Source organism: Thermobia domestica, chromosome 8, assembly GCF_964235325.1.
Source record: "Thermobia domestica chromosome 8, izTheDome1.hap1.1, whole genome shotgun sequence".
Taxonomy (NCBI): domain Eukaryota; kingdom Metazoa; phylum Arthropoda; class Insecta; order Zygentoma; family Lepismatidae; genus Thermobia; species Thermobia domestica.
In genome coordinates, this window is record NC_137461.1 from 276,148,839 (window position 1) to 276,171,441 (window position 22,603).

Below are 22,603 nucleotides of genomic sequence, written 5' to 3' on the forward strand. Positions count from 1 at the left end.
CGTTGCCATCCCGTGCCTCGCTAACAGGGATGAATTCAGTGGGTAGCCCGGGGGGGAATCTCCCCCCCCAAAGAAAATTCATTCCCTCCCGGAGAAACTTCCAAAATTTCAGTCACAAAATGTAGAAATTACTTCACCCAATTATTTGCTTTTCTTTCCGTGCACGTGCAGACGAAATTCGATCTCTCAATATACATATAAATGACGCAGACCCATTCTATATAAATATTAAACAATTAACATCTAAGATAGAATACCAAAATAGTCAATAAAACCTGTATTTCTTGACGCTATGACCGAGTTTGGTAGAACATGAAATTGTCAACTGTTGAAGAAAGGTTTGTATTTTAGTAGGTACTATACTCTCGCCCTATATTATATATTAGTACTGTAGGTAGCACTAGCAGAGATTGAGATAGGAAAGGAAAGATAGGGCTTTGATCATTCCATATGATCTCTGATGTCAGCAGACTTCATTCAGTTCTTGAAAATGTATAGTTCTTGCATTATTTGAAATAGAGCGCCTAAATTCCATTTCTCGCATCGGAAGTAACAGACGTAAATATGTTTTACGATTGTTAAAGTAAACACACCTTTCTTTAACTAAAAATAAGTGAGTTAAAGGGTGAGATTCAGAGGGATTAGGGAGGAACAGTTATCCCTCCTGGGTTAGAGATTTATATAGAATTTATCAATATAATCTATATATATAAAAGAGAACGTACAAATCCTTTGTCCGCTCATCACGCTAATACGGCTGAACCAATTTCTTTTATTTTTGGGGGGTTATTAGGATTTGGACCCTAGATGGTTTTTATCATATCACTTTAATTTTCAATTACCAGTGTCTTGAGATAATTGACCATTCAGGTGTCCATTACGTACAAATCCTTTGTTAGTTCATCATAGGTATAAAAATAAACGTATTTATATGCAACCCGCATGACCGTGTCACTCGGCGGGTTAACATAAATGACAGGCGTTATAATGGTTTTTATCATATCACTTGAAAGCGAAAAAGTAAAAATTATCTAAGTAACAAAGTTTATTGCGTTCGGGGGTGACCGCAGCGAAGCGGGGCGGGTTAACATAAATGATAGGCGATATAATGTTAACATTTACTGCAATCTTCTATGGTTTTTATCATATCACTTGAAAGCGAAAAAGTAAAAAATATCTAAGTAACAAAGTTTATTGCGTTCCGGGGTGACCGCAGCGAAGCGGGGTGAACGCTGCTAGTAGTAGTATATAAGTGAAAGATTGCTATTGAAGGTGGCGAAGATCCTGCTCAGTGCCGTGCAATGGGCGAGGAGCAACGGCCCCGGGCGCCGAAGTAAGGGGCGCAAAATTCGTGAGGGAAAAAGAAAAGAAAAAAGAAGGAAGAAAAAGGGAGGAATGAAACACATGCACATGTGGGCATGTGCACATATATAAAATGAAAGGAAAAAAGTAATAAAAAGTGCTCAAAATCAAGGAAAGGCAGGGTTTATTTTTTAAAATTTTCTCCCCTTTCGCGGCTGGTCTGTCGACCTCACTCACACGTACGGGGCTACCGTCGTATACTCTCGCCCCAAGCACTGATTTTCCACGACACGGCACAAAGTCGTGGAAAATCCTACTGAAGATTTCGTAAACTAAACTATTGATGTGTATGCAATGAAGAAACCAAGGCTAATATGCTTGATTTAGAATCAGAAGTGTGAGAAAGAAAGATAACTTTTTGTTAAGATATTCCTATGTATGTTTGTTTTAGGACAAAAAAATATTTGCGTTAGTTTAAATCTTTTTGAAAGCTTCTACATTAGTAACAAACAGTAACTACTGAATATAGGAAATAATAACAAAAATAGCTACTGTAAATAGCAGTTTTAGTCTAAAATATTTTTGCCAGTCTTTATTTAATGTTTTAGATAAAATTAAACGATTGTTTTTTTTTTTTAAATTATAATCTCACATTGAATATTTATCAGCAATTAGTCTCAATATTAGGTAAGATGTGCATGTGAATGGAATTGTTAAATATGCTGCTTTCTTGCAAAAAATACAGAAAAACAACCCTTCCCCCCCGACGAGTTCACATCTCCCCCCCCGGTGGAAATGTCTGAATTCAACACTGCTCGCTAATATGTTGTTACGGGGAAACCTACGTGGGTGCGAAAGCAGTTACACGTTTCTCTTTGCTTTCAGACGACTGCAGTTTCCCAGGAGTTGTCAAATCATTAGTGTTTACGAAAGCGAGAGAGATTGTGTTCTAAGCGTTAACGGCTGCCTTAGTACGTATTCATGTTTGTGAAAATTTAGAGAATCTACGAGTACCATGAAAAGAATATAATAAACTGTAAAGTATTCTTTTTAATTAATTTATACGTGTTATATTAACTATCTTTATTAATGTTGCAGGGCTACTGCCGGTAGCCTCGGTTGCTCATAAAATACGCCACTGTGGGTTGCATAGCTAGACCGACGATTCTGATGCCACCTGTTAAAAAAATATTCCTCTTTTTTTTCAGAAATTTAACCTTGAAGGTTGGATATTAAATTTATTGCCAATGACAGTCCAAGTGTGCGTAGAGTTTTTATATATACTGGGTGCGCCAAAGACTTTACGCACAATTTGAACTGTCATTGGAAATAAATTTAATATCCAATAAATTATATATATATATATATATATATATATATATATATATATATATATATATATATATATATATATATATATACAGGGTGTTTCAAAACAACACCGACAACGTTTGGGAGGTTATTCCTGACACCAAGATAAGACAAAAAGAATAGACTATTTCGGGCGCATAAATACTTCCTTTCGGAGTCATAGACTGCCGAAAACATGAAAAAATAAACTTTAAATGTCCATAGCTCCAGAACTATGGGATATACCATACTCGGGTCAAGACATTACTGAGGAACTAATATGTGCACTATCCAAAAGTACATGTTTCAGAATCCTAAAGTACTCAAAAAGCAATTTTTATAGTGGGAGTTTGGCTGCGGGTACATAATTTAATGTACTGTCCAACTATCTCCATAAAAAATGTTGCGGAAGTACTACAGGATTCTGAAACTTGGATATTTGAATAGCGCATATACTAGTTCCTAAGTGTAGTCTTGACCCCACTACGGTAGGTCTCATAGTTTTGGAGCTATGGACCTTTAAATTTAATTTTTTCATGTTTTCGGCAGCCTATAACTCCAAAAGGAAGCATTTGTGCACCCAAGATGGTCTATACTTTGTCTTATGTTGGTGTCAGTAATCACGACCCAAACGTTGTCGGTGTTGTTTTGAAACACCCTATATATATATATATATATATATATATATATATATATATATATATATAGTAATGATTTCGGTAGAGTCAATAATCGACCGAGATTTATCCCCTTCACCAATTTATTACAAAATTTGTTAAATACAAAACGTTTTTGATTACAAAAAGTAAAATAGTGTCAATCTTGTTAGCATTACGAAACGCTTCCACTGTGCGACAATTGAACAGACAAGGATGTATATTGCCCGCAATAAACATTTTTCAAACAATAACGTTTTTAGCTTTTTAAAACCAGCATACCTATAGCGTACAGATAATTGGGAAAAGTACTTTCGCTTCCAAATGTTTGTCACTACATTGACCCTCTAAGTCTACACTTTCCAAACAAAACTAATATATTGAATTACCTTTCAGACTTTTCTTTATACTACGATATATATATATATATATATATATATATATATATATATATATATATATATATATATATATATATATATATTGTTTTCAATTTTATGAAATATAAATTGACATCATCTACAGTACCTCTCAGACCTCAATTCAACTGTCGCTAAGTTCTATGCTTTAAACAAGAGTACATCTGATGCAAGGAGGTAAAGTTTTTGTGCTAATATAATAGGATCACAGTAAATGCTTACAAAAATCAGGAGTGATCGAAAACTTTTGAGCAGTAGTATATATATATATATATAGTAATTTTTTTAAACCTCACGGATTTCATTTGGTGTAGAATTTCTAAGTGGAGTCCGATTTTCATGCGGTTTATGGCAAATGATCGAGGGAAGATGGGAAATTTATCGGACTATGTGTACTGGTTTAAATTCATCCTGGGTGCTATCGATCACACCTGAAGAAAAGCAGTAAATTTTCGCCAGTGTACCTTACAATTGGAATGAGGTTTTGGATTTTTGAAGCGAAATTGCAGAATACAAATTAAGTGTTAGTAGTAACACCAATAAATCACATGTGGATAGCTATAGCTGGTTTCTTGCCACAAGCGACAGAGAAATTTCTTGGGTGACCTAAGGAATCGATAACTAATATATTCCACAACACCCAACTGCGGAGTCCAATCCTTCCCTGTCTCACTCAGAAGCGATCCTGTTTCTTACAGTTTATTCACTACCGACTACATTCTGTTCTTGTCTTGTGCAGAAGGTGAGGAAATTTGTTACTGAATGCCCTTTGCATAGTAACAACAGTTTCCGCTCTCTAAAACTTTTAACAAACTCATTTTGTTCCTAAGAGTATACTATTCTCACTGTGTCCTGATCATACTCATACAGTAACACAGAAAGTACAACACAATTCTCAATACGGTAGCAAAGTTTCCTGTTTTATGTTGACCTTGGTGAAGTTGCCATCTGACGAAGAAAACTCAAATCTCTACACCGCACCGCACCTCATTCCAATTGTAAGGCACATTGGCGAAAATTTGCAGTTTTTATTGAGGCGTGATAGATATTATCCCCGATGAATTTAAACCAGTGAACATAGTTCCATAAATCTCCCATCATTCCTTGATCATTTGCCGGAAACCGCATGAAAATCGATCTTTAGTTAGAAATTCTAGATCCAAATGAAATTCATGAGTTTTTAAAAATACCCCCTGTATGTAGGTGTATATTGTGGTGTGTATGTCTGTTATAAAATACAATGCTCATTAGCCAAATGATTCTATTGTTTTTTTTAACGGTACACATACATCGCGAAAAGTGTCGAGAATATATTTGATGGTGACGGAATACCCCGAACAGTAACTGGCATATTATTTGTCATTATTTTAAAACATATTTTGAATTTTCTTTACAGGCGGAGAACAAAGGCGCATCAGCAACTGAGTATGGATTAGTATTTGGTATTTATGAACTGACTGGATTTGTTAGCAGCCCTCTCATTGGCCGTTACGTGAGTATATCTAATACAAATTAATTTTTTCTAACTAAAAATTTTCGAGCGCGATCAAAAGTCGTGTAATGAATTGTCGTGTCTTTCACAGTTTTCAGTTCCAGCTAAAATTACGAGTGTGACATTTGTTCTCAGATGTACTACGTATACACAGAGTTTAACCAAATATAGGTTTTGCGATATATCCTGCCCAGTGTTCCTTGTCATTAGTTTGAAAGTTATGAATCTTAAAAGAAATCAGTTGCCTAATAAAAGCTAAGGCAAGATCTAAATATGGGATTTTTGCTTTACCTTTTGTTCCTATTACTTTGAAATTCATAACTTTTGAAATACTAACAATCACTTTATAAAAATAATAAGTTGAATTACGCATCCACACAATAAATAAATAAATAAATAGAAATAATAAATAAATAAATAAATAAAAGTTTTTTATTTTAAAAAAATCATAGGAGTCTAATAATACTTTTTTTCATTAAAATAATATGAAAATAATACTCGTTTTGCATTGTACGTAATATATAATGCACAGTGGCGTATTTAGCATTTTGTTTCGGGGGAGGGGCTATGCGCAACACATGAGTAAGCACTTATATTTTACTTTTTGAGTGCTGACAAATTTTAATGCAGTTGAGCGTATAACAAATTTATTTCGTGGCGGGGCTTAAGCCCGATAGCCAGCCCACTAAGTACGCCATTAATAATGCATAAATTATGCTTTTTCTAACACACACCTAGAGATATCTGATAGCTCTTATAAACATTGACGTTATAAACCAACAGGAGAGTAAGAAGGGGGCCCTCACGAAGCAAGAAGTTGTAGGGGGTAGCTGTGAGATAAAGAGGGGGAAGTGCCAGAGGCACCAGGAGGGGAAATACTGCACACACAACTTTATTGTTAAAGTTATTCACTTTCGTTACGAAACAGCTGAACGAGTATCAGCGAGCGAAGGAGTTATAAGCCCTGCAGGGTTCGTTTTGTTTCACTTTGACCCCCAATGATAATACGTTACACTTGGGTGGTGTAACTTCGATGCAACACCTTCTTCCTTCTGCATCGAACAGTTTCTAGGGTAGGGCGTGAAAAAAATATGATCGCAGCACATAATCGAAATTCACAACCCATTGGAATTTTGCTTTTGCAAATTGGCATTAGCTTCTTCATGATGTGTGTACTACTGCTCCAGATTTTTATGTATACATAAGATAGATTCTCTTGCCACATAGACTTTTGATGGATAAACACCACGTGCGTGGATTTTCTGGAAACGGAAGACAAAATTAGGCAACTGCCTAATCTTGAAAGAATGGTCGCTACATTGTCTCCGTAAACGTATCTGTACGTGGTATCGCAAGTATAGAAGGATATTGATATTATTATTCGTTGAAGTGGCAACACAGTAAAGTTAAACATTATTATTATTATTATTATTATTATTATTATTATTATTATTATTATTATTATTATTATTATTATTACTATTATTATTATTATTATTATTATTATTATTATTATAAGTGTACTTTTGAACTTTCATGGCGAAATGACTGCATAGTATGTTATTATTTCTGTAATTTTCCCTGAATTATATGTAATTTCGTTTATTAGTCAGTACTAATTTGTAAAAAAATGAAATGAAATCGTTGAGTTTTACGTCCCACGCTTATGCCGTTTAGGCTAAATGAGACGGTGATTATGAGAAATGAGTGAAATGGTGGAATGAAGAAAGTGGGAGGAAACGGGAGAACCCCGAGAAAACCCACGCACACGGTGTTTGTCCACCACAAAGTTCACTTGGTGGGAGCAGGGTTTGAACCCGGGACCCCATGCACCAGAGGTGAACGCTCTACCATTGAGCCACCGCGGCCCTCAGGTACTAATTTGTCTCCAAGTCGTCGAATAAATGAATTTTGCCTTGCACTTTGGTGTAAATAACCTTACAGGAAGAAGACTGTAGAAGACTTTCTTTGTTGCAAAGATCAGAACTGAGTAATATTTGGGTTTTTGTTTTAGCTGGCAGGATAGTGTATGGGTAATGTATTAGACTTACGAGTAGTATAGGTTTAGAACATAGGTTCAAATTCTGTTCAAATCAGAACTTATATTTTTCACAGTGATCGTGAAGAATCGAAGAGTGACTTCTCATACTAAACGAGCAATCTGTAAGAATGTGGAAGCAAACACCTGTAGCACGATGGAGATGATTTACGAAAGTTAGGTGGGAGAGGGCAAATCATAACTATGGGGCTACTAGGGCATTTCGAAACACTTAATTCATCTGTAGTATGCACTTTTCATGTTATTGTTCTTAGAAAGAACCATTATACCACTTGTTAAAAATGTTTCGGGTAGCGTAAGCGTTGATGTATTAGTATCTTGCCAGACTTCTAAACGGAAAATATCGGTTCGAATCCCCATCAGGTAATATCATTTTTTCCCATAAAATATTCGCTATCAACAGAGTTCATCCACGGTTAGAGAAGTTACAACAAGGTTAATCAGATTAAACAGTATCAGTATTCTTCATCATATATTTTAATTATAATTAGTTTCCATATTTATATTCGTCTCTCTATCCGTATTTCTTGACGTTTCCTTATCACATCTTTCACGTTTTTCTTCTCTCTCTCTCTCTCTGTCTCTCTCTCTCTGACACACACACAAACACAGATATGTCAAGGAATTGAGTAAAAATCTCTTTTTTTTCTTTGGCAGTAAAATAATACTCATTCATTTTTCTTTTCTTTTTTGTTCAGTTCGCATTAGTAGTGTGGAATGGAAGGTATGACCTACGCTACCTACTAGGTTTATTATAATGTATTTCAGATCAGTACGTGTAATGAACACTACCGAATTTGCAACCGAACCACGCAGAAAGATAGGATGTGTTAAACTTTTGGCATTATTCTAAATGTGTCTCACAACTTTTCAGTTTCACTGAAAATTGAGTATTTAATTTGACTACGATGTTTGGTATTCACTTGAAAAGCGACTTAATGAATTTTTCAAGCAAACTCTATATATTCGAATAGTTCCGAAAAATATAAGAAAACAAACGTTATTTCTATATTACTGTTAGATTTCTGGAAACGAAACTTTAAATGTTAGGTTGTTTTCTTACTACATTTGAATTAAATATATTTATCTGTGCTCCATTTTGTTTCTTCTTTTGTCCCCTTTGTCTCTGTCTCACTTCTGTACATCTAACAGATATATATTGGTTTCAATTTTTCATTGAAATGTATTTAAGTTTCTCCCTACATCAACTTCTGAATCTTGTTTCGTCTCATTTTTATTATTTCGCTTTATTGATGTATATGTTATATGATGCACATATATATTTTGAAATTAGAATTGTGCTCATGTTGTTGCTGATTTTAGTATGGGAGAGAGGAAAGGAGGAGAGAGACACGATTATGGTATAAGAAGGTGTATATTGAGTGGTGTAGCTGCACGACTTAGCTGTCGGAATCTTTTAATGCGGAGTGTGTAAGTTCAGTAATTCAACATGAATAAAACCAACCAGAAGTGTTTTCGTAACGAAGAGATAACAACATGAAATGTTAAATCTCTTTTAACAAACTGTCGAAATTTGAGTGTCGATAAATTTACACTTTCGGGTACCGATTACCTCAAAACTCCGGTAGCCTGTTAACCCGGAATAGGGGGTCTTATATTTAAAAAGAGCTGACAATCACAGCAAAATGTACATTTCTTTTAGTCTGAACCTCTCATTTATAGCTCTATTAGTCTTGTAGCTCTCAATCTGTGGCAAAAGTACTGATAGAAATGAGGACAATGAATTATGATTATTTTGTATTACATTCTTCTTTAATATTACTGGAATTTCATCTCAAGTTTGCTTAATTGTGAAAAATTATAGAGTATATTGCTCTACTATGTAAAATATGTGTATTGTCGTTGATATGTGATGACAGTCAGAAACAGAAATAAAAGGTACATTACAGTATTAATTTTCTGTTAAATGGAAAGTATAATTACTTTAATTTTATCAATTTTTTTGGGCTTAAACTTTTTTGTTCGGGTTTACCTCCTTACCTCTCAACCTTGGGTACACAAATGGAAGAACATATTTAGATTTTCATTGTTGATTCCAGTATATTCCAAGCATTATTTCTCGGATCTAGGCCTATACAATATGTCGATATATTAATATCGTTGATATTGATATTGACATATATCAACATGCAATTTGGATTTCTGGGCTTTCGGCATCAACATTCGATATCGCAAATATACCGACATCGATATATCAACATCCTAAATTTTCGATATCGATATTCGAGGGATAAGACTTGCGATGGATGAAAAAATAAAACTTTTACAATAATGTCTTCTAATGACAATCTCTTTATTACCACAAGTTGCAATGTAAATAAATACGCTTGCAAATTCGCAATATTATATACTGTCATTTCTTAACCGTAAATACTTTTGTTTCCGAAAAAATAAACAAAAAGCACCTGTCGAAAAAAGTGCTTTGAACTCTGACGTAGAATTTATCTTACAGAAGATTTTGCTCCACTGTCTCTGAGATTTCCATCTCTTTCGGCCTCTGGGACCGCTCATTTACAAAAAGTGCACACATGACAATCATATGCAGACGTGCTGTTAGGCAGAGTCAGAGATTTTGAAAGGGAAATGAGTTCTTAATAATAATAATAATAATAATAATAATAATAATAATAATAATAATAATAATAATAATAATAACAACAATTGAGTTTACAACCAGTGTCCCATCTGTTTATTTTGCATGGGAGGCTCGCAAGTCTGCTACGCCACTAGTGTCCCGAACTCTGTTTTTCTCATTCCGCTTCGTTTTGATGTTTGCTTCTGTGCTGTTAGGGTTTTATATTAAACCTTTACATTACGTAACCTGCTTTTTTTTTTTTTTTTTTTTTTTTTTTTTTTTACAAGATTTTCTTTGAAGAATGTGAGAATCTACTTTCCTCTGATATCTATTTCTTACCACTTATCTTGATTGAACTGCTTAAGTACGATCATCATTTAGTAACTTTCTATGTCATCCATTGAACTCACGATAAGAAAACCGTCATTCTTAACAATTTATTTTGTTGTCTTATTTGCAGTTTGCCACTGATTTATTTGTAACGAAATTCAGGTTTGGTCCAACGACTTTCTAATTCTCAGCCACCCCAACGACTCTGATTTTGGGGTGCCTACTATTGTAGGAAAGGGAGAATTGCAGGTGGTAATGCACTTTTGGAGTTGTCCATATATAACTCGGGTAAAAAATTGCGTACATCGAGAAAATTGCAAAAAATATTAGAACTGTTTTAGGTTACTTTATATGTCAAAGAAAATCCAATATCTTTGAGAATTACTGCGAATTGAGGTCCGTAGATCACAATTCAGTGCAATTTTCAAGGGATGACTCCCCACCAGGAGTAAAAACCTGTTTACCAAAATTGCAGAAATTGATATAAATTTCAAAATTATAGCAATTTTCCCGGAAAAATTTAAGTAAATTTGAAAATTGTTTAAAATTTCCCGGAAAATGATAAAGTTTAAAGAAGCCTCCAATCAGAAAAGGTAGGGAACGGATCACATCACGACATCCCCTGTTAGTATCTTTGCACATCGTATTTTTCTAGGAAGCTGGGGCACCATAGATATTTATGGAAGTAGTGGAACGCCGTACTTCGGCGTTCCCTTACTTTTCTTCCTGCTTCCAATGATGGCGGTAGGGCTTTCGTAATTGAATACCTACCCTTCAGCTTATTTTAAGACAATCTCCCACTAAAATCAATGAAAAGTTACAGAAAATTTAAAATGATCGTTAAACTCTCGAGTTTTCAAGAAACCCAACAAGAATCAAATATTATGCTGAATTGATGTTAGAAATTACAATTTTAGTTAGCTTCCTACTTTTCGATCAAGTTGTGGCTGTCCACTAAAGAACTATTTTAGACCAATCCTACAGAACACTGCCTGAAATTACAGACAATGTTATATTTTGCCCGGATGATCGATATTTCTAATACATTGCATTTTATAACATTGCTTTCAAATGCTGCTGGAGCCGTAAAATAGCCAAGTGGCAATCCTAACAAAAAATAAGTCCCTCAACAAAATACTTAAATTGAAATATCCATATTTTGGCCAAATATTATTACAGAATTCCCTTTCTTAGCCGGAGGGTGATATGTGATTTCGGCCTCATTATTTCTAAGTTGTAGAACATGGTTGTTTTTTATCCGCCCTATTGTTTTTTTTATTGAAATTTCGCGAATTTCATACCCTATATTGTCTACGGTGTCGTACACATCGTGCGAAGACTAATGCAATTCCTTGGAGTAACACGCGCGGAATTTTCTTCTGTTCGACAACGACGACGAGCACAAGAAGTTTGATTAGCAATGATGATGAAAGTGTCTGCTGGCGGCGAACCAAAGTTTGTATACTCAGAAACATGGTAATTAGTAACAAGCTGAATTTTTCAGGAACGTTAGCCCACAGTATAAGGAGTATTTTCTGAAAAGTCCCTCCCCCTCTTGCTTTCCTCTCTACACCCCTTAACCCTTTTAGACTCTTGCATTTTTGAAGAAAATATTGACTTTCAGTTAAGTAGCTATTACTTCAGTACTATTCGTCCGAGTATCATGGATTATACGTCATTCTTTTCAGAATAAAACATGCTTTCAAATGGTATCATGCGCATGTTTGCATGATGTACAAGGGAAGGGAAATTCGAAGTAAAATAGAGCATTTCCCTCCGTATTTTTTAAAAATGTGCTCTTTGGAGCAACCCTGGCTACAGATATATGAATATAATCTACCTTGCAAAATATTATGGTCTATATGCAAAGTGTGTTCCAAGTTTTATTGCAATATCTAGAATAGTTAAGACGGAAAAATATTTCTCATCCTACTTGACAATACCAAATTTCATATATATATAAGGAAAAGTGGGACACACACACACACACACACACACACACACACATATATATATATATATATATATATATATATATATATATATATATATATATATATATATATATATAAAATTTCCAAACATAACGCTCTCGCCTTCGGTGCGAGCGGTCCCGGGCCCGATTCCCGGTGGGGGCATTCGGTCGAAAAAAGTGTAAAAACGCTTTTTCAGGCCAGACACCCTGAATGAGGTTTTCTTCATTCACACCAGGCAAATGCCGGGGTGGTACCTAACTTATAGGGCCCAGGCCACTTCCTTCCTTACCCCATCCTTTCTTCCTTCCCTTTCCCCGGATTGTTTGCTCGCCGAGGGACGTCATCCCTCAAAACGTGAAGGACTAAATGGCCTTAGATGCCGAAAGCCCAGAAATCTAAATCCTATATCCCTCAAGTTTCCAAACACAGTACTATAGATCCAAGCCTCATGGTTAATACGTCATTCTTTTTCAGAATGAAACAAGACTTTAAATGATACCATTCACATATGTTTATAGTGTACAGAAGAAAAATGTTTTGGGATAGATATGAAAATTTCCCTTCAAAAATCCCTTTTTTTGAAATTTGGGGACATCTGAAGCAGTACCGGGCACAGATGCCTGAATATAATCTACCTTGAAAAATACTACTGTCTATACATAATGTATGTGATAAGTTTCGTTGCAATATCTAGAAGAATTAGGAGGAGAAAAAATATTTCTTAATCCTGTTTTTTAATGCAAGTGAGAAAAATTTCAGAGAATCAAATCCAATAATGGCACTCTTACCCTTCTAATATACCACAAATATATGACAAACGGAACGAAATATAACTCTTAGATTTAAAATATATACCGTATACAATATAGTATAAATATAGTATACCGTATACAATATTAATAGTCTGTGCACGTAAGTAAGTATTTTATTTGTAACTGTTATAAACAAATTTATGGTTACTGTTTTTTTATTTGTATTATTGTTAATTAATATGGCCAACTTTGGTTCAGGGAATTGTTCCTAACTTAGATTAGGGCCGTTCCATTATCTATCACCTCAACTGGCAACAATCGGTAGCTGCTTAACAATGCAAAATAATGTACTTTATACTTTAATAACATCACGGACCACCCAAATCACATGCAATGTAGAAAGTAAAACCAAATATTCTAATTTCTACAATACTGCTACACATTTTGTACAATCGGTGTTTACTTGATGACTGATAAAATTCAATTCAGCTTTCAGTCCAATCTAGTTAAAACAAAATGCTACACTGTTCACACTGGTCATCAGCGAAGTCAATAACAACGTCATAGGCAGGAGAGTTAACGCAGGAAAGTCCATTACTATGTTCACATATGACGGAACAATCTAATCCTATATTTCTTACACAAAGAGCAAGATTGTTTACAGCTGCAAAAAACGAGACGATCACCAGGTGCTAAAGTCTTACAGTTTGGTAGTAGTATCAAAGCTTTCCTTTTACTTGTCCCATCTTCACGATAACAGTCAAAAACTACAGTGACATTTCTTCCGTATATGTTTACAATGTACACTGAGTGCTGAATTGCTCCCTCCACACAAGTAAGTGTGGCCAGCAACCAAGATGATTATAATTATGACCAGCCTGACTGGTAGTATTGCAGAGAAAGAACACACTCGAGGCTACATATTGGCAGATAGCACACTGTTATAATGGGAGGTGGGCAGGATTTATCCGCATTTTAATATGACATGATTGTGGATACCCAGACAGTAATACTTGTCAGATGCGCCCGTTCCTGTATAAAGAAAGTGTGCAAGGAGTGGGTAGAAAATTGTTTAACGGTCTCCAAGAGATGAAACCACATACGTGTGTTTGATCTCTGGTTACAATTACGGACAGGGAAGTGTATTCAAGGCATACGGCCCCAAAATTCGTCTCGTAACATTTTAAACATACCGGTACTTGTTCATACAACAGGCGATCCATCCTCTCGAAACGAGTTCTCCCCATCCGATAGCATGTGCATCCATTATAATGTACTGTACAAACCTCCGACTGTTTAGAATATACACCGTTTATTCACTGTCGAAGTAATAAGGTTATTTCGGTCTTTGTTGTTGAGCAGAAAGTAAATTGTTGAGGAGAAAGAAAAAACTTGGGATTGCAAACTCGACGTATACAATGACATCGATGCTATTGAGGCAATAGTGTAGAATATGTAACATAATGTGACCAGACAATTGGACTTTTCACAGAGAATGCGCGTTTGTTCGCGTACGTCCCATCTTTGCATTAAAATGAAAATGTGGTGGGGATGGACATATGGCCTTTCCGCAATGACTGATTGAGTTAATATCCGGAATTTTCGAGTTAGTCAATGAGAAATTTCGGTCTGTTTTGTTAAGAGGTTGTCTTGCAAAGTTGCTTTCTGTGGACTTCTCTGAAAAAATCAAAAGTGTAGGGTGTTCTTTGAAAAAACAAAAATTAATCGGAAAATAATAACTTAGAAAAATAATTAAGGCAATTTTGAAAACATTATTTTAAGTAAAGAAAATTAGTAGAAGAATTTTAGAATTAAAGTTAGCCTGTTTCAAGCCCATCCCATTTTTAAAAAGCGTCGAGGATTGGTGTTCACCACAAATTATGATAAGTCTACCCCGGGAGTTTTTGAATACATGGAGGGTATCAGTAGTACTGCAAAAATATTGGTATCGTAATTAGACACATGTTCCGGGGGAAAGGAATATTCCTCCCGAGCCACTTCTGCAATCCACTGATTTGATTACATTTATTTTACTGAAACAAGGGGAGTCCAAAAATACTACTATACCTCGTTGAGACAACGAGTGTACTAATCATTGGGAGAGAGAGTAAACATGACAGAAGATGACACCTTTTGATTAAAAAATTACATTTTGATACAAAAATTTTAGTAGTACCGTACGTCATGGATACGGCCAATCAATTGGAGCGTACAGCTCACAGACGAGTAGAAGAACCCTAAAACAAGGGAAGCGGGGAAAGGTCAACGATACGGTCAAGTACATTTTCGGTTCTTGAGGTGTGGTCTATACTTAGATGTCGTCTGCTACTCCGGGTAGTTATCTGTGTGCTATTCCGTGGTGTCATTTGAAACCCCCGTGCGAAAAGTGGGCAAGCCCATACCTACGTCACACTATTTCTGCTAGGGTTCTTCTCGTCATCTGTGAGCTGTACATCGTAGAAGAGCAAATTATCGTATTTCTACGTTGAAGGCTGCATGACTGGCAACGCTGGTACAAAGATGCCAGTGTTGCCAGTCATCCAACACTGAGCAAACAAGAGCTTGCTACAATTCAGGAAGAAACGAAACTTTGTGTATGTGGAGAAAGCAATCCCTTTCTGCACACTTTCCACCCGTCCACTCATATATAACTTTGCAACCACTTATCAGTTAATAAAAGTTGTTTCGGGGGCACAGAGGCTCAGTGGTAGGGTGGTCGCCTTTGGTACATGGAGTCTCTGGTTCGATCCCTGGCAGACGACATCGTGTCCGTAGGTTTTCTCTGGTTATTCACTTTCCTCCCACTTTTCCATTCCACCAATTTTTCCATCAACATTCACTTGCTTTAATCATCATCTCCCTTGGCCTAAAGGACATAAAACATGGGACATTAAACTGGAAGATTCTATTTTTATAAAAAATATTTGACAACTTGGGCTGCAAAGAGGAGTTACATTGGACAAGAGCATGAGAACTCTGATTTATTCAGAGCTCCTCCGTGGCTAAGCGGTTAGCGTACGCGCCTTTGGCGCGGGAGACCCGGGTTCGATTCCCGGCGGGAGCTCATCTGCCGTGTCGTGACAAAACGCTGTAACTTTGGCGAAGAAGTTTTGCGAAAATGAGCCTTCAAGTTTTCATCCGAAAATGTGATCTGTATCGTGTAGAAATAGTGTATCTTGACTTTGGAAACACGTGGTTACATGTAATGTTACGTAAATGCATGTTTTGTGATTAAATTTGGTGAAAATTGATTGGTTGACCATTATTGCCTAGTTACACTGGTTCTACACGATACAGATCACATTTTCGGATGAAAACTTTAAGGCTCATTTTCGCAAAACTTCTTCGCCAAAGTTACAGCGTTTTGTCACGACACGGCAGTCATGTGGTTCGGAGTCCACGTTAATCAGTAGGTCCACGTCTCATATAGCCTCGCTGCTGAAAAGGGACGTTCAACTCAAAATCAACTCAACTCTGATTTATTCAACTTGGGGGCGTGGTGGCTCAGTGGTAGAGCGTTCACCTCCGGTGCTTGGGATCCCAGGTTCGATCCCAGTTCGCGCTGTATGGACTTTGTGGTGGACAAACCGTGCTCGTGGGTTTTTCCCGTTTCCTCCCACTTTCTTCATTCCACCATTTCACTCATCTCTCATCATCACCGTCTCCTTTAGCCTAACCGGCATAACCCTGGGAAGTAAAACTTAGAAAGATTTTATTTTTTTCTGATTTATTCAATTCATCGGAGCCAAAGGATTCGATTCAGAGGAAGGATCGAATCCTTATTTAGGGGAGTCAGATTGGAACACTAAGAAACTAGGAATAAAACAACTTGGCCAACGAACAAATTCTTGTATGGAGTGGATTGAAAGCAATTAGGTACGTATATATATAGATCCCAGAAGAAGAACCGAAGTGCCAGTTACGACTCTCGAGAATAAAATACATAAGGTAGGGATGCAAATAACCAGTGGCCTTGGGTGAGTGGTTCATCGGTGCAGGCGAGTACAGTATTTAATTTAGCGAAGGTTAAAATTTTGTTACTTATTTGTATCCCTGATAATTATAAGGCTATGCTATAATACAGCATTCGCCCATCAAAAATTCCAAATACACAGCATCGAAATAGACTACATGCTTCTCGTGGAATGGTACCCCAAGTTTGAAATCTGAGGTTTCCATATGTCCTTTGAGTACTTTTACATTTTGTCATGTATAGAAAAATTGTAACCCAACTAATAAAATATAACTAATATACCAAAAGAACAAAGAACAGAGCTAGTAATCTGTGGAAGCTGCACCTTCATACGTAGTATTTCGTAGATAGTCCCATTATTTTTTCCGGAGGGATAGTGCTGCCATCTATAGAGAATAGTTACTTCTCAAGTGAAGATAGAAATTCCTGTAGGTGCTTACCATTGATGGGCGATTTTCACTGTAAGCAGTGGCGAAGGGAAGGGGGGGGGGCGGAGGGGCCGGGCAAAGAGGTCCGAGAATGTACTTTAGTACTTTGATGTTTGTAATTTTTTATATTTTTTTTGTTTGTAATTTTTCTATATGTGCCCCTAACAGCACTTGCCCCCCCAAACACATATCCTGGCTACGCTATTGACTGTAAGTTTTGTAAATCAGACTTCCGCTGCTATCATTAGATCCAATGACGTTATCGTTAAAAGGATGTACTCTGTACAAAAAATAGAGTTCAGCTACGCTCATCCTAAGTGGGGTTTATGATGGACAAACACCGTGTGCGTATGTTTCGTCGGGACTCTACCGTTTCCTCCCACTTCATTCATTCCACCATTTAATTCATTCTCATCATCACCATCCTCTCTAGCCTAGTTGGCATAACGTGGGACGTAAAACTGAAACATATCGATTTTTGTTTAACACAGGGCCGTGCCGTAGAAAATCAGCATCCGGGGCGAAAGTATACGACAGTGCCTCCATACATATATTCCAAACAATTTTTCGTATCTTTTTTCCTTTTTTCTCACAAATTTTTTCGCCCCTTTGCCTTCGGCTCCCGGGGCCGTCGCCCCGCTCGCCCCACCCGCGGCACGGCCTTGGTTTAACACCAGGTCTTTAATCAGAGGTTTCATTTAGAAGAACATGGAAAGTCGATACTTCATAGTTTGAGATATAGTACGTAATTACAATTTAATCAACAGAATGGCAATATACTAATCAGTGACGTAGGCCTACGCATAATTTTATTGATGGAGCTTAAAGCATTCTGTCTCACCAGGGCCGGCATTAGGTGGTGCGGGGCCCGATTGGAAACATTTTGCGGGGCCCCAGGTTTACAACTAACTTGCACCAAGATCTGTAGAACCAATATATATATATATATATATATATATATATATATATATATATATATATATATATATATATATATATATTGCGGTCTAGTGGTTATACCTATTTTCCTTTATGACGTTTTTCCATCTTCAAGATTTTCTGGTGAAAACACACTACGTGCTTATAAGCGGTTAATTTTTCAGAGAAAAAACTCAAATGGAAATGCAGACAGTAAATGAATTTTAAAATACATATTTCACCCTTGTGAATTGTAATATTTCTAAAAGGTTCTGTACCAGTATTTTATACTTTTCTTCTCTTACAACTAGACATATCAATGGCGAAATCTAGTTTCTTGACCAAACTTGACAGACAAGTGGAATATCAAGAAAGAACATAAGCAAAATTTAAAGTGCTTCTGTCCATATAGACGGCCGCAGTGGCCAAAAACGTGATTGATCAGAATAAGAAATAACAATGTATTCCAAATTTGAACATTTAATTTTATTTGTAAAACAGGTAAAGGGATGAAAAAACAAACACATTATCCGACACCAGGAGGAAGTAGACGTCTATTTGAGAGTGTTCTTATCATGGCTGCAACCTTGAAGTCGGCCATCTTGCATCTCGCTCGGCTTAAAAAAAAAAAAAAAAAAAAAAGGAAGGAGGTCATGTAATGTACCAAATCGAGGTAGGATTTTACGGGAAATACAATGGTGAAGTCTATGTTTCCATAAGTTAATATTTTTAAGACATAATGAAATTAACATTGATATGAATTTGATGGTTCAAAGATTTCTTAACAGCTCTAGAAATGAATTCAAGTCAGGAAAACCTAATGTACGCTAGTGAGAACATCGTAGGTAGCTACTAATGAAAGGTATAAATCAGCTTGAAATCGTTATCGACTGCAGACAAAATGAAATGGTGATGAGACGATCACAAACCTTAAGGAACTTATGGAAGATGGATAACATATTTTCCATTGGATTATTCGAGTTAGAAGACAAACCTTCATAGGCACTGCAGGCAGCCAGCTACCCATTCACCAGGCACTAGTATACATTCGATTTTTCTGACTTAATTATATATATATATATATATATATATATATATATATATATATATATATATATATATATATACTGTACACACAGACAGGAGAAAGCAAAGTTTGACACCATTTCGATATTCACGGTAGTATCAGATGGCATAACCAGTAAGAACGCCAACATCTTTTACTTAGAGGGCTGCTCAAAAATAAAGAGGGTGAGCACCCAGAATAACAATATACATTTTTGCATAAACTCAAAGAAAACAATATTTTCACGACCAGGAGCGTGTGTAATGAAATTGGTGGAATGATAGGGGTGTTCGGGGTGTGGAGAATACTCCCTGGACATAGTAGGCTATCTATTTTTACAACAGAAGTTGTAAACGTTAATAAAAATTTAAAAAATGAAATAAAGAAAATACTGTAGCATTAAATTTAGATTTTTTTGTATGACCGGAAAATTAATACAAACTATTCATTTACTTATTAGGGAGAGGCCATAGGGTGTATTTGTGGAAACCATGGCTGTAACTGTATTGCAATATGTTGTTGTGTGTACTTGACAACCAATGGCGCCCATGTTGTATTTTCCAAGGGGGAGCCAGTATAAGCGACGTTTCAAATATAGTTTCAAATTTTGCTGTAACTAATGTAAAAATTCTAAAGAGTTTTCAATATTCCTAAGTACAATTTCCTCTTAGGGGGGCAAGCGCCCCACCTTGCCCCCCATGATGGGCGCCCTTGTTGACAACCGAGAGTAGCAGAGCCACCCTAACGGTACCAAAGCCACTTCGCTGGGGGCCCCGCGAGCAGAATGGCATGTATTAATTACATGTATTAGGAGCAAAATTTAGTAATAGGCACAGAGACGTACGCAGGAGATGGGTCCTGGTGGTCCGGACCCCTACCAAAAATTTCGACGTTTGTTTAAATTTGGACTATTTTAGGAAATTTAATATAAAATACCCTCATATTAAATTTTGGATCCCTCCCGAAATAAATTTCTGCATACACTACTGAATAGGCACCACAACACACTTGTTAGTCCTGGGGCCTAATATGCTGCTAAAACAGCACAGGAGAGTAGATTAGACTGTACCAGTAGAGTAGACGGCACTGGCGCGGGGCCCGATTGGGACCTTAAAGCCAGCCCTGTGTCTCACATCCTGTTAGGACAAGCGTGATTTTCGTATAGCTATAGGCCTATATGAAGCCTATATGTCTATTTATCTACAGTACCTAGATAAGAGGGAGGTTGACAACTCCGAAGCCATCTCGTGTCTACGCCACTGTTCTAATGAAAAATGAGAAGCTCAATTTATAATATCGTTAGAGAATCTTACTTCCAAAACAATTTGTAATGATGTTTCTGACTTCAATCTGTTGACGTTGGTGCAAAGACGATTAGGTTAACCTCAAATAGAATTATGTAAACTTAATTTCAATTATAATTATCAATGTACGAATTAGATTGTTTACACACGGAGGCCAACACTCTCTCACACACACGATAAATTCTTGCTTTCTTGCATACTTTAAATGCATGAACATTTCTAGGAAACCTTTTATATAATTATTAGCGGGTCTTCCAGACTATATGCAGATTCCAGACTACCAATCAAGAAGCAACACAACCAAGTGGATAGTGATTGTTAAGAATCCTTACTGAATTCTTACATCAATTTCTTCCGAATCTAAAACCCTTTTCACTGAATGTTTAACAGGTTAAGAAATAGTTGACTCAATGAAACAACCTATTCAAATTGTTCACTATTGTTTAATACGTAAGTTTTGTAGAATTGATCTTAAAATGGTTCCTAAATGCTATACATCGTAACGGGAGATACACTTGTGCAAAATGCACCTAGTAAGCATCTTCACATATTAATGTCTAGACCAGTGATCACCAAACTGTCGCTCGCGAGCTACTACTAGCTCGCAGGAATATTTTTCCTAGATTGCGGTAACGCCCTGGTTAGCTATGTAAGCATAGGTCGACAAAGCGGTGAGCGTGTCATGGCTCCATGTGAAACTAAGACCAAATCATCCTTTTCCTTGAGGGTTACCAACTACAGAATGTGTTAAAATAATCTGCGTCCCAAGTAAAGTACCATCCACGCAATTTTGCTTTATCGAATGTTGTGTCAAATGTACGAGAATTTTGAAATATTCAGTACATTATTTATTTAGTATGTTGTGCAATATTATTTAACCATGGGTAACGTGGGTTCCTGTCACCACGACATGGCGCGTCCACAGGTTGCGGATCGACGAGAAGGCCTCTAGATATAGAGGTTAGCTGCGAATATACTGAATAAGCTGTCGCGGACAGCCGACTAGGAGTGGTCCTCCAGCTTGGGGGTTTGGGTAGGGCTAACAACCTCATCCTGTAAAAAAAGCACTTGTTCAGAAATATTCACAAAAGCCTCGGACAAGGACTGATAACTTGGCACGACCTCAGCAAAAGAAAATGGACATGAGATTTGAAACATGGAACATTAGGAGTCTTTACAGGGCAGGCGCGTTAAAATCCGTAACGAGGGAGTTAGAGAAATACAGGATGGAAGTAGTAGGAGTTCAGGAAGTTAGGTGGGAAGGAAATGGATCTGAGAATTCCGGAAATTTTACGTTCTTTTACGGGGAAGGAAATAAAAATCACCAGTTAGGAACAGGGTTTTTCGTTCATAAACGTATATTACCAGCAATTAAACGGGTTGAATTTGTTACTGACAGACTTTCTTTTATTACTCTTAAGGGACGGTGGTATGATATTATTGTTTTAAATATACATGCCCCAACGGAAGATAAGGATGACGATATAAAAGACAGTTTTTACGAAGAAGTGGAACGGATATTTGACCAACTCCCGCGATACCATATGAAAATTCTATTAGGGGATTTCAATGCGAAGGTAGGACGAGAGGATATTTTCAAACCGATTATAGGGAACGAAAGTCTGCATAAGGAAAGTAATGACAACGGTGTTAGACTCGTGAAGTTTGCAACATCCAAAAACCTAAACGTGAAGAGTACAAAATTCCCACATCGCGACGTTCATAAATACACTTGGACATCACCAGACGGGAAAACACATAATCAAATTGATCACGTTTTAGTAGATAGAAGAAGGCAATCTAGCATAATTGATGTCCGGTCGTTTAGAGGGGCTGATTGTGATACTGACCACTACCTGGTAGCAGCGATAATACGAGAGAGGTTATCGTTGAGTAAAGGTAATATTCATTGTCCGAAAACGGAAAGATTCAATTTAAAGAAATTAGAAGAGAGCCAGGTAAGAGAGGAATACCAGATTGAA

At 36.6% G+C, this 22,603-nt stretch overlaps 1 protein-coding gene across 1 annotated transcript in view; it reads left to right on the plus strand.

Moving 5' to 3' along the window:
• LOC145693643 (MFS-type transporter SLC18B1-like) overlaps positions 1–22,603 on the plus strand; it is a 155,071-nt gene that overhangs the window by 44,732 nt on the left and 87,736 nt on the right. The window contains exon 2 of the mRNA XM_081769832.1: positions 5,124–5,219. Coding sequence (XP_081625958.1) covers positions 5,124–5,219 — 96 coding nt within the window. The remainder of the gene's footprint in view (positions 1–5,123; positions 5,220–22,603) is intronic.